At 51.3% G+C, this 13,217-nt stretch overlaps 1 protein-coding gene across 1 annotated transcript in view; it reads left to right on the plus strand.

Moving 5' to 3' along the window:
- The first annotated feature begins 820 nt into the window (after positions 1–820).
- Positions 821–13,217, plus strand: part of LMX1A (LIM homeobox transcription factor 1 alpha) — a 42,463-nt gene continuing 30,066 nt past the window's right edge. Inside the window, exons 1-2 of the mRNA XM_061451060.1 lie at positions 821–932; positions 1,495–1,681. Of these exons, the coding sequence (XP_061307044.1) occupies positions 857–932; positions 1,495–1,681 (263 nt within the window). The 5' untranslated portion in view covers positions 821–856. The remainder of the gene's footprint in view (positions 933–1,494; positions 1,682–13,217) is intronic.

Genomic DNA, 13,217 nt, shown 5'->3' on the forward strand with positions numbered 1-13,217 from the left:
CACCACTCTCCACCTTTTTTTTTTTATTATTCCTTTTTTTTCCTTTTCGGCTTTCTAAAAAAAATAAGAGGGGGAAGAGAAAAAAAAAAAAAAAAGCCAGGGAGCGGAGCCGAGGCCGCCCGGTCGTGCCCCCCAGAGCCGGGAAGAGCCGCCGGCCCCTCGAGGCGTGGCGGGGCTGGTGCCTGCAGCCAGGCAGGAGAGCGGGGAGGAAACTTATTTCGAGTGGGGTGGAGAGGGGAGGGCAGGGCAGGGCAGGGGGTGGGGGTCGGGCAGGGAGGTATCAGCTCCAAGAAATGTGCCTTGGCAGCAGTCGGACGGGCGCTTCCCCGCAGGTTGGTGCGCTCCGCTCCGGAGCCGTCCAGAGCGCTGAGGCTCGGTCCCCACTCCGGGCAGCATCGGTGGCGGGAAAGGCGAGGAAGACCAGTCCGGGGAGGTAGGAGCCGCTACAGGATCATCCCGGAGCGGTGGCTGCGGACGTCTTTCCCGCAGGCTCCCTGCAAGAAGGCTCCGCCCGGGCGGTCCCAGGTAAGCGGTAGAGCCCGGCCGACGGCTGCCTCGCATCCTCCCGTCCCGCATCATCCTATCCCTCTGCAGCGGAGGGCTCCGGGGCTGGTGGGACGCTGTGAGCCCGCCTGGAGTAGGGGCTGCGAAGCCGGAACGGGGAGTTTGGGGTGTTTCTTCTGGCAGGAGATAAGGAGGGAGGAGGGGAGCGGGGCGTCTCGGGAGCTGGCGGGTAGCCGGGGCAGGGAAACCCCGGCCGGGAGCGGTGAGGCCGGCGGCCGGGCTGAACGCGGTGTGTCCGGGCTGTGTTGGTAGGCGAACGGCGCGGCCCCCTCGCCCGGCTCGGCTCCTCACCATGCTGGACGGGCTGAAGATGGAGGAGAGTTTGCCGAACGCCCTGGACCCCGCGGCCCCGTTCTCCTCCCTGCTGGGTAAGACTGGGCACCCCGCTTGCCCTCCTGGGGACCCTGAGGGTAGGGCATAGCCGGGCGGGACATGAGCGATGGGCACCGGGGAACCCCGGTGGCAGCTTTCTCCGCGGCTCGTTCCTGCCCGGCGCGGCACCACGCAGTGCTCCGCGCCCGCCGTCTCCGCTCCCATTTCTTTCCGTGAATGCATTAAATTGTGTGCTCCCGCTCTGTCCCCCACTACAGTGAAGGCCTTTCCTTCGTATCGAACAATAAATAATTTGTAATTTTTAATTTCGTTTTAATATCCGTTTCAAACAATCGCTCTCTCTCCGAGCTGCGGTTCTGCCTTCACCTTTACAAAAAGAACGAAATTGGGGACGATGACCCGCTTCCGGAGCTGCTCTAAGGCACAGGTCGCCCCCGGATCCCGGAGCAGCACCCCGCACACCCTCGCCTCCCACCCGACCCACCAGCCCGCTCCGGGGAAGCGGGAACAGCGCGATCCTCTGCTCGTCCCTCGCGCGGTCCGTCTCCCCGTCCACCTCTCCCTCCACCCACCCCTGCGCCCGGGTCCTTCTCGCAGGCAGAGCCGCGACCCCCAAGTCGGTGTGTGAAGGGTGCCAGCGCGTTATTTCGGACCGGTTCCTGCTGCGCCTCAATGACAGCCTGTGGCATGAGCAGTGTGTCCAGTGCGCGTCCTGCAAGGAGCCCCTGCAGACCACCTGCTTCTACCGTGACAAGAAGCTCTACTGCAAGCTGGACTATGAGAAGTAAGTGTCCCCTTGTCCCCCCGGTGAGTCCCCCTCGTTCCCCTCCCAGCACCCTGCTGAAAGCATGAGGGGCTGGGGGGCTTCCCTGCAACTTCCCTCCTTCCTCTGCGCTGTGTGTCCCAAGAGGTGTCAGCTATACAGTGCTGCGTGGTGAGTTGTGCTTCTCCCTTGCAGCCTTGTCGTGCCCCAGTTCTCCCGTTTTTGGAAGTATTTCCTTGTGCTTGGCTTGGGCCTTGAGCATTTAGGAGCCCTTTGTTCGGATCCTGAGACTTGGGGTTACTGAGCCTGAGCCTTGGTAACCCCGAGGCTGTGGAGGGACAGGGGCAAGTGTTTTCCCCATCTCCTCTGGCTTTGTTCTCCAACTGAGCATCTTCAGGAGGAGCATTATATCCTCCCTCATGTTGTTCTGGATGGAATTAGGAAAATATTATATATCATTTGGAAAATAGTCCCACAGGCAGGACAATACTATTGCTCCCCCTAGTCAGATGGGGAAACTGAGGCTCTTCTTGGGGACCAGTGAAGGCCCCACTGAATTTGGAGTTTTTGCTTTCACATGCAGAAGGCTTTACCTGCATCTGGGGCTCTCATGAGCAGGAAATTTAGACATGGGTGGTTAGAGCTTCCAGTCCCGATGCTGCTCCTTTGGCAAGTGTGGGGCTGGAGGGGGGGAAGAGAATGAAAAAACTATTTTTCCTTTTTTATTTAAAGAAAAGCCTTTCCAGTGGGAATGGAAAGAAGGCTGTTGAGTCTTTCTTCTGCAGCTGTTTTCATTTTCTTCCTGATCATGCCACTCTCACTGTCCCTGCCGGACCCCATTCTCTGGCTGGGTTTTGGAGCCGTTAAATTTGTGTTGCCTCTGGGCCAGTTGTTTCTCAAGGAGGGTGTAGCTGTGGGGCCAGACCCTTCACTATGGTGATAGCACAACTGCTGGAGCCCCACGGTTTCGGTTTCGTTCCCAGGTCACTGCTACATGAGAAAACAGTGGTTGGCGATGCTCTGATCCCTGGCCTTCGGTGGGCTGATGAGCGTGCCTGGGGGCTAGCCCTACTCCAGGCCTTTTTAAAGTTGGTTTTGTTTTTTTTTTCCTTTAAGTCCCATATTGTGGGTTTGAGTTTAATCACTATGGATACAAGGCAAATTGAAAGCAGAATTTGTGCGCGTGACCTTGTTTTCAAATGTTTACGAAAGAGCGGAAGAATTAGCTGCCGTGAGAGTGGGAAGGAGAGCGCTGCGGTATGGGCTTTTTATTCTTTTCAGGCAAAAGTTTGTAGAGATTGGGTGCACGGCTTGCTTGTTCATAAAAATTTGGCTTCCTGTTCCCATAGCTTTCCACCACAATTTAATTCACATTTTTTGCTTTACCGGTGCCTCCATTTGGAGCATTAAGGGGAAACTGGGGTGAATATTACCACAGAAATGCCTTTCCAGCTTGCAGCGTGTGTGGGTTTTACTCTCTGCATGTTTGACTGCACCTTCTGAGCTCTGGAAGCTGGTTCCAACCTGAAACCCCTCTCCTATGTCTCTTGTCTGGGAAAGAAATTGGTGCCTCAGCTGGCTTCTTGTTGGGCCCATCTTGCTATTGGGATGGACAAGGATGATTGTGAAAAAGAAAAATGCTGGAAGTATTTCCTAGGCTCTGATGATGGCATCATTTATCCTGGTTATTTCCCAGCTGTGTTTGGTTTGGTGACTGGCTGGAGTTGGGAGTGGGTTCCTTAGCCGGTGGTTTCCCAGAGGTGTGATGGTTTTATCCCTGAGCCACTGCTGGTTTCTTCTCCTGCTCCCACCTGCTCCTCGCTATCACATCTTTGTGCCCTTGAGTTTCATTTTATTTTACTTTTTTGGCATGGGGCTGTAGGTCCATGTCCCTGCTCCCTCCATCCCCTTGCCCGGGTTCTCTGATGTGCCAGCACTGCGACTCATTACCTGGGGATGGCAAGGATGCAGAGCAAAGTCCCAAAGAGCTGTTCCCTTTGGGCTCTGCTGAGCTTTACACATGACTGTATTTACCGAAACCCCCTCTTTCTTTGCCCAAGCTGCCTATCCCGATGCTTCACCCTGGTGAAGTAATGCTGTGCCGGCATCTGCTTGGGTACTGATGCTGGTAATGGGGCTTTCAGTGCGAAAGGGGCAGGAGAAGAGACTGCTCTTGCACTGAGCTAATTACCTCAAGCCGATAGCTGGTTAATTATCGTGAATGACTGACACTCCTTGTGCAGTGCAATGGCGTAAAGTGGCTGATCCTCCCTGGGGCCTCTCTGTGTGTCTGCGTGTGAAACATCAGTGCTGGGAGTATCAGGGAAGTGGTCGGGGTCCCACTTGCCAGTGCTGTGGTAGTGTTGTTTTTTTTTGTTTTTGGTTTTTTTTTTTGTTTGATTTTATGGAGATTTTTATTTGTTTGGTTGGTTTTGTTTTGTTTTAATTGAAAGATGGGATTTCTCTTCCATGTGCTGACTGTTGTAATGTTTCATTAGAGATGAGTAGGTACAGGATTTTCTGACAGGCCTCTTTGCTCTCTGAGTTCTGTTTATAAGAAGCCTGTAGAGGGTTAATGACAGAGCGTGAGATGGCAGAGTTATGCCTTTAGTTATAAATACAGCCATGGAAAGTGTTATGGGCGGTATTAATCAACCGTCTGACTTGCTGGACTCTAGAAATTGAAGAATCATTTACTAAAGCACGTTTTACATTTCTTTGTCTTTCATGAAGAGGAAGACCTTGGGAGAGGATCTTGAGAGGGATGGTTGAAAGACAAAGGATGCCAGGCCAGGTCTCACCATCTCTTTGGGGTGCCCAGGGCCACAGCTTAGGACCTGTGGGCAGTTTGGACAGTGGTGCTGACCACACACTCAGGGGGCTGGGGGTCATTCTTGGATGAGCTTCCCCCACTCTGGAGGGGAGAGCTCCTGGGGAGGGACTGCTTGGGCCATGCCCCTGGGACAACATCTATTTGGGGCAGAGGACATCAGTTACAGAACATCCTGAATCTCGCAGCAGCCCCCGGCACTTATCCAAACCTGATAAGTCTTAACTATGACAAGGTTCAGGCTTCGCCCTGGCCAGCTCCCTGACTGCAGAGCAGATTCGGGGATGTTCCCCAGCTGTGGGGCCCCTGCGCTGGTGACCAGGGGGATGGGCTTTTGGGGTGGCAGGTTTTCTTTTTCGGTAACATCAAATCTGGCCATAAATGAGGAAGGGTGCTGGAAGCAATGGGAAGAGAGGGGCTGCCCTAGAGGCTTAAAATCCACATGAAGATGGGAATGCCTGAGCCCCACAGGCCTAGACATGTCTCATAGTGGGTTTGCATGGGCCAGGCGGAGCCAGAGCTGTAGGGAGAACTTGGAGCCGCTGGGACATCCCCATCCCAAAGCCCCACCGTGGGTGATGCCAGTGGCATGCAGAAGCCCTGCTGGCTGGTTCTGGGGGCCGAGAGCACTGACAGTGGTGCGGTCATGATGGGGGCGCAGCTGGGGAGCGTGGCGACGGCGGGACGGCTTGGCACGTCCCCAGCCACGGCGCAGAGCCCCAGCCCCAGCCCCGGCTGGCAGGAGCAGATGGCCAGCACATCTTGGAGCAGGTCTGGCATGTGGGCGCCGGCAGCGGAGGGACAGCCGCAGCCCCCAAGCCGCCTCCACCATGCCGGGCTCCCTGGCCGAGGGCGGCAGTTGTGTGATGCTCGTCCTGTCTTTGCATGTCTTGATGGCTCTGTGCTCTTTCCAGCTTCTGTGTTGTCATTGCAAGGCTCCCTCTGCTTGGTTCTGAAATCCCCTGCTCCTGGAGTCATGGGGTCATGAGGGTGCCTTCACCTCTGCCTCTGAGAATTAAAATGAGGAGGCACATCCGGATGTGAAGGAAAAAAAAGTCCTTCCAACCTCTGAACACACACAAAAGAAAATGTGTTTGAGAAACCCATCAGTGTTGGATTTTAAAATCATACCCTGCATCTTTGTATGGGGGATGAGTGTGGTCCTGGCAGACCATGGCGGGCTCTACCCAGGGGGAAGGTGGGATCTGCCGGTGCAGGGCAGTGCAGCGCAGCCTCCTCTCATGGGCTGGAGGCTCGTCTGGCAGCTGCTGCCATAGAGGAGAGACAGGGAAGAGGTTTGAAGCACCGTGGCTGTTTATCTTGCTTAATGTGTCTAATGAATGTAATTATGCAATTAGCTGCAAACTGTAGCACAACTTCCCCAGCCCAGAAGGGTTGCAAAGCAGATAATCCCGGATGGATAGAATGAATAAGGTGATGCTGAATACTCTAGAGCTGCCTGCTCCCACTGGCTAGGACTTCCTATGGTCTGTGTGGTTTGTGCTGGTAATTTGCAGTCCTTTGCTTTCCCTGGCCTGGAGAAATGGGATTTTTTGCTCTTCTTGTGGCTGATTGGAGAGAATGGGCCTTCCAGAAAGCCATGGGCCAGCCCAGCTACAGTGGAGAATGCCTTCCAGGGGTCCCTTTCCCTTCTTATAGGGCATCCTATGAAGAGTATGGTGCTAACTTGGGGTTCTCCACCTGGTCATGCACTGGAGGCAGTCAGGCTGGTCTGGACAGGGTAACAGAGCACATGGCAGGTCTGTGGCATGATATCCTTCTTGCTGGTCTCTCTTTTCCCATTCCTCAATTTTTTTCTTCTTGAGCATCCTATCCTTCTTGCCTGCTCTCAATCCTCACCTAGCACCTTGTTTCCTGTAGCAAATGCCTCTCTATCCTTGCCTGCTTCCCCATAGCTCCCGGAGGAAACATGCTGACTTGTAGGCTGGGATGCGCGCAGCTGTGGGGTAGTCAAATCTGGCCTCATCCCTACAAGGGTTATAGCGGTGGGTCTATATGCCAGGCCAGGACCAGGTGCTGGTCCTTTGTTTTTTGTTATTAGGTTGCCTTGTTGTGCTGGTGGGGGTGGGAGGGAAGTGGGGAAGCAGCGGGATGCAGCAATGAGAGGTGTGTTGTGGCGGCCGCTGGGGGCTCTGCACTGGAAATGCCAGGTGAACAAAATACACCCTGCCTCCATCTCTACTACCCTCTGTCTTCTCACTTGTGGGGCTTTCCTTTTCCAAAGGGAGTAGAGGTCAGATTTGACATCTTGGCCCTTCACTCTGCCCTTAGTTGGGTTCGAGTCTTACAACTAATGTTTCATAGAAAGGCCTGGAAGGGAGCAATGTTTCACAGCTGGGGACCAAGGCAGCTGAATATACTCATCATATGTTTCGTTGTAGCAGGGACCAGGGGTAGCTTTGAGGTCACCCTTTCTCCTGATCATTGGCAGTGAGACTGGGGGTTGGTGCTGGCAGGGCTGGGACCTGAGCAATCCTGGGACTCTCCATGGTTTCTGCCATCTTATTTCAGACCTGCAATGACTGATTTTCCTTTCTCTCTCTTTCTCCCCCTGTGTCACAGTTCTCCCTGATCAGTGACTATCAGAGTGCTTGGATCTGGGGGAACTGCTTCAGATCTTTGCAAACCCAGTGAAGACATTGAAAAGAAATCGGCTGGGGGATGAAAAGGGGGGGTTATATCAGTTTGAGAATTTTGTCCCCACCAGCTGGAGAGACAGCTGGGGTCCTTTTCTGTCCCGGCTCACCAGCCCTTGCCTTGCTGGTTCTTCACCTGCTTGCAGCCACCAGGCACAGGGAGGGATTTGCTGAGCCACGGATTTGGGAGCGCCCACAACTGGGTTTCTTGCTCAGTCCCTCCTTGGGGAGCTTTCTGGCAGGGTCTAAACTCGATGCTGTGGTCAACCCCAGCTGTTTTCAGATCGTGGTTTTGGGTGTTGGCTATGCCAGAGGCTGGCCAGCATGTGGGCAGGATTTGCCAGTGGCCACATATACTGCCAGGGAGGATGAGCTCCTCTGTCTGTCCCTGTCCCGGGGCTGTCTCAACATACTCAAACCCACTGCAGTTTCTGACTCTGATCCTGTACATTTGTCCCAAGGTTTAGCCAGGAGACCTGGAAGCACCCTCTGCCTTGGAGGGGGGAAAAAAAGCACTTTGGGGGGTGAGGGTCTCCTCTTCTGCTCACAAGGCTGCAAGTCCTGCTCCTTTCTGAGGAAAGAGAAAACCCAACGGTTTAAATCTGGTTTGGATCTGGATTCATGGCTCCCCACTTCTGCTGAATCCTGTGGTGTTCAGCTAAGGGGCTACTCAGCATGCTCTAATGCTGGAAGATGTCTGAGGAAGAAGAGACTGTGGCCAAGATGGTGGGAGGTGGAAAAGAGAGTGGTGTCCTGGGTATTTTTCCATTCAAGATGCTCTTTGTCCTTTTGTACTCCATTTTGTCTCTGTCTTATGCCCTCTGCAGGGGCAGATGTAAAGTGGGGAACTGGGGACAGCAGCCTGGGCTGAGAGACTGTGCCTGTACGTGCAGTTTAATAAAACATCTCCTCTGTCATAGGAGTAAAGAGTAGTTCTAAAGCAGGGGAAAAAGTTCAGATTTTATACAGGTTAAATACTGGGATTGACCCCCCAAACTTTTTTTCCCCCCCATAAATGGGTTTTCATGAGGAATTTGAATTTCTGTGTATTCGTAGATTTCAAGAGAGAGGTGTGTGGAGATTAACAGCGTTCCCTGCCATGGCAAGCACCATGCAGATGTGTGTGAAAGCCTATAGCTGCAGTTACGCTACCCTGTAACTTCCATTTTGTTCCTCGATGCTTTTAACTTGGAAAAAATCCTCTCTGGGCAGAAGGAAGTCAACTGGTCCCCAGGTACCTTCTCCTGATGGTGCTCAGGGGCAATGGATGCACCCTGGTTGTCTGTGCATCTCTGTGAAAACAGCAGGCATCTTCTTGCAGCTCTGTTTGATTATTTTTAAGATCATCAAGCCTTGGTTGCCCAGGAGAAGGGGTCTGTAATTCCTGGCTTCCCATCCCAAATATTTACAGGCAGCCAGATCCTGAAGCTTTTGCAAAAGGCCTGTAGCAGCTTGAGCCTATCTATCTGATAGCCTTTCTCTATCAGATGGCTCTGCCTTCTTTCTTATATGTTTTGCTGGGATCTTATTAATAAAAGACAAATTTCTTCATCTTATCAGGGATCTTTCAGGTGCTCTGCATTTTGTAGACTTGCTGTCTGAAAATGGTGATTTCTTCCCACAAGGGTTTGAGTTTTGAGGAGGGTGGCATGTGCATTTCTCAGTACAGAGGTGAAATCGTGTTGTGTTCAATGCAAACAATTTATTTTCTTATTGCATTGTGTGCTTTCATGCACCTACCTGTTTTCAGCAGAGCATTTTCCATGCCTATGAATATGATCCTGTTTTGGGTTCAAGTCTCCTGCATTGGTGCCTGGCTGAGACGTGGCTCCTTTACCCATGAAAATGGGGCTGGAAATATGTATCTAGCTAAAAAAGGATTTGTTCACTATCATAATGTCTTGCTGGACATGTTTGAATAGGGGGCACTAATTCTCAGTCTCTTTCCAGATTTGCCTTATTTTTACATTGTGCCTTTCTGTTTTCCACCTTGGGCTACCTTTGACTGAAGGCAATCTAGAGCTTGTGTTGCAGTTTCTCCCAGGCATGAATCAGTAGGATTAAGGCATGAATTGATGGGAGACTGCATGAATTGGTAGGAGAACTGCTCTGCTCTGTATCACAGCACATCCCAGCGGGCAGAGGTGCTTCTTTTCCAAGGGTCGCTGGGGCTCTGTGCCTGCAGGTGAAAGGTTTGCCCTGCACAGAGGCATCCTGCTCCTCCTGGGGGCAAAGGTGTCGAAGGGCAGAGAATGCTGGAGGAGGCTTCCTCAGCTGGTACTCATGCTTTGCAAGCCCATTAGAGCTCAGCATTGATCCTCCCCAGCCATCGTCCGTACATTGTCTCTTGCCACTCCTTGCCCCTCCCCTTCCCTTGTGGGCTTCATTTCCTAGCACTGCTCTTAGGGAGAGCTTTCTGTCCTTGACAGCGGAACAAATCCCTTTTCACGTGACCCTCACACCTCAGCCGATTGTCCTCTGCCTCTGCCACCACTGTGCAAAATCTCGCTCCCTGGTATGTCTGTTCCTCTGGAATGATAACCACCATTGCCCCTGAAATCCCTCTGGGCAAGGTCCCTGCTCTGTGAGGGAGTAAAGTGAGGTCTTAAAAGCACCACAAGAAGTAAGAGCAATTCCTGGATAATTTACCTCTTGGATGTGGTTCATCTCTTTGTGACGTGCATCCTGTACTCTAGTTTTGTGGTGCAGAGCTCCTTGGATGAACCTGGAACCTGTGTGTGTGCTGAGGGCTCCTTCCCTGCCTGGGGCCAGTGGGGCCACATTAAAAGTTCATTTTTCACTGGATAACATTGCCCAAGGTAGCTGAGCAGGAAGAGTGAGGTGGGAATTTTCGCTTTGCTATTGAAAGCTCAGGGAAACATTTGGCAGTAAAAATTTGGAAAGGGGAGAGAAAAAGATTACGGGACATGAAGGCTGTTCTCAGCTGCAGCAGTTTTTAATTTTTTTTATTTTATTTTTTTTTTAATTTGTAAGAGTCAGTGTTGTCATTTCTTCCCTCCAACCCCAACTGTTGTAAAAATACAAGGATGCTATCGTTGTCAAAATTTCTGTTTGGCACTTATCAGCTCTGTTAAATCTTTGTTCCTGGAAAACAGTGTCTTAGCTATGCAAAATGTTGCTAATCTCTGCAGTAATATGTCTAAACAGGAAGAGGGAAATGCAATTTGGGAAATGGCACATGTTCACAGGTGCCTCCACAGGGATGATTTTGATGCCTTTGGATGAGTAAATTCATGGTTGATGATTGTGGAGATGGATGTTTGTCAAGACAGAACCCCAAAAATCTTGCCCAATGACTTCTGTGTGAACCCCAGATTGGAACTGCCCTTGAACACCCTTTTGGGGCATCTTTTCCATATCTGGTCTTAGAGAGGACTGTCCAGGCAACAGGGGAAGAGGGAATGGCAGCTGTACTGTGTGTGCGTTGAGTATGCAGGACCCCAGCCCTGTGCTGGGTGTTGACGATGGGGTGACAGTCTCCTCTCTGCTTACAGACCAATTTCTGTAGACTCCTGCAAGGGTTGAAGAGGAGGAAAAGGCTCTTCTGAGAATGTGGTACAGGCAAGCCAAAGTCTGAATTGCCTCATGGAGATGCTGAAATCCAGGTGTTGGATACGGGAAGAGCAGAGGGCCCCTTGCTCACATGAACACTGTCCATGAGCCCAATCCTCCTCTTGGCTTGGGTGCCTGTGGTCTCTGATGGGGTGGGATGGCTTAGGCTTATGCATCTTGAATCTGGCTTTTGCCAAATGGGTGGCCAGCTGGGTTGATGATGTGGAACTGAAATACTGAATTATGTATTATCTCGGCATCTCTGCTGCTGGGCAGAGCACTGGAGTGGTATCGAGCAGATCCTTTTAAACAGCAAATTGGACATGGGAGCTTGGTTACAAAAGCCATTAAGTGTTTGAATTTTCTTGATGCCTGCTCAGGTGAATGTTGCTCCTTCCTTCTGCATCTGTAATTATGAAAGGTTGAAAGAGCAACCTCGGTGGACTGGCTTAAAACTTTAATGAAGCTTATAGTCTTGTAGGTTGGGCTCTTGAGTCTGAGCTTGTTTCAACTCTGGCCCTAGAAAGGAGGGTTAACCAGAAAGTGGGAGAGGCTTCCTGCATGCATTACCTTGAGGACATCAAAACCCATGTTGTTGGGAGGTGCTGTTACGGAGATGGTTTAGGGGAAAGTAATGGAAGAAGACATCACAGATAGCTGAAGGGCCCTGCATGGGGAAAGTAGGTTCAAGTGAGGTGTTTATCCTTGGCAGGGTGAAAGCTGTCCATGGCAGGGATGAGATTTTCTGGCCCCTGCTGTGCAAGATGTGTGTAACGATGCCTTCTGCTCTGCAGCTCCAAACCTGAGCAGCACTGATAGACAGGTGCCAGGCTGCAGAAGTTGCTGGGTTGCTCACCCACTCTGCCTGGTGTAACGCACTTCTCACGTAGCCTGCTAGAGGCATGCCAGGCTGGGGAGGATTGCTGGTGTGTGCATGCTGGCAGCCTCTGTCTGGGTCCTAGCAAGAACCAAAGTGGTTGTGCCCATGGCAGCATCTTTACAGGAGTTTTTCCTCCGCAGCACCAAAATAACTTTTGCATCTGTTTTTGCCTGGCTGAGATGTGGAGCCAAGGCCCCAAGGTGTCACCCCATGCAGGGCTGGGGAAGAAGCACTCTTTCTCCAGATGTGCTGTTTTGTGAACCACCACCAGATCCAGTTTTTAGTTTCATGGTAAGTATTTGTAGTGGGGATGACCTCTGACCAAATGTGCTGGGATCCTGCCTGCTCCCAGTGCTTCACCTTCTTCCCCTCTCCTCATGGCAAACCTAGCTCTTTATGGTTGGAGTGAGGATGGAAGAAACATGATCAATACTTTGATGCTGGGATACATATGGGGACACAGATAGATTCATAGGGCCATTTCTTCATGGCCAACCAGGTTCAGAAGCACTGATGCTACTCATCTTTATCCAGGCGGCATAACATGAGGTGATGAATCTGGCTAATAAACCAGAGAGCCCAAATCCACCCTGCTCTTCCGAGATGGACCATCCCCATCCTCCAGAGGAAGTACAATTTCCATGCCAATAATGTCTTTATCTGTATCCAACTGCACAAGTATCTCAGGAATTCCCTGAATCTTTGGCTTTTAAAGTAAATATACCCCCACCTTGCACTGGCCTGTTTCAGGCACTTCTGCCTCCAAAGATCCGCCTTGTCCTTCCCTCCCTGGCCTGATGCCTGCAGAGCACCATTCTCACGTAGAGCAGCTGCTGGTCTCACCTTGGGACGATGCTTTGCAGGTCTGCTTGGTCAGCTGGGGAAGTTCATCAGGCATGTTGTAGGTGAAAGTTGCTAACAGAACAAAACTGTGCTTTCCACTTTTAGTGCCTTTGTGCTGGAAAAGTGCAGCAAAAGTCAACTGACGATGTATCTTGCCGAAGCTGCATTTTTTTTTCCCATAAGGATTAGTTGTTCAAGAGCGGGGATTTTCAAACTGACAAGCCTTTGGCAGAGAAATAATTACAGGCTTTTTATGCTTTGTGTTTCCTAAGTAGTTCTAAATAACTTTTTCCCTTGGGGTATTTTAAGTCCACAAAATACGGGTAAAAAATGTGCATTTCCTTAGTGTCCTTGAAAATATGCAAGATGTTTGTGGAGACCATTTAAGTTTCACCTATAAGATTCTATGATTTTTTTTGCATATATTTGCTTTAACCATGTTCAAGCAACTGAAGTTTCTTGGCCAGCAATGCTTCAGAAATGGATTTTAGAAATGGGAGATAAATGTGATCACTTTTTGGCCATCTCAGGAATGCGGGTTTTGCCTCTGCAGTATATTCCTGGGGGTTTTTACCACACTCCTTGATGTAAGAGAAGATTTCTGGGGCTAGCGGAGCTGGTTTTCCCTGTCAGTGTCCATTATTTGCTTGTGCCGAGTGCTACACATGCTGCTGGGAAACAACGGTTGTGCCCCTATCATCAGCATCCTGCCACCATTCGCAGGGGCTGCAGAGCCCAGAGCAGCTGGCCCAGTCCTCCACTGTGTCCTCTCCT

Source organism: Pezoporus flaviventris, unplaced genomic scaffold (assembly GCF_033815535.1).
Source record: "Pezoporus flaviventris isolate CSIRO_AGI_PZ_B2104156 unplaced genomic scaffold, CSIRO_AGI_Pfla_v1 ptg000013l, whole genome shotgun sequence".
Lineage (NCBI taxonomy): Eukaryota > Metazoa > Chordata > Aves > Psittaciformes > Psittacidae > Pezoporus > Pezoporus flaviventris.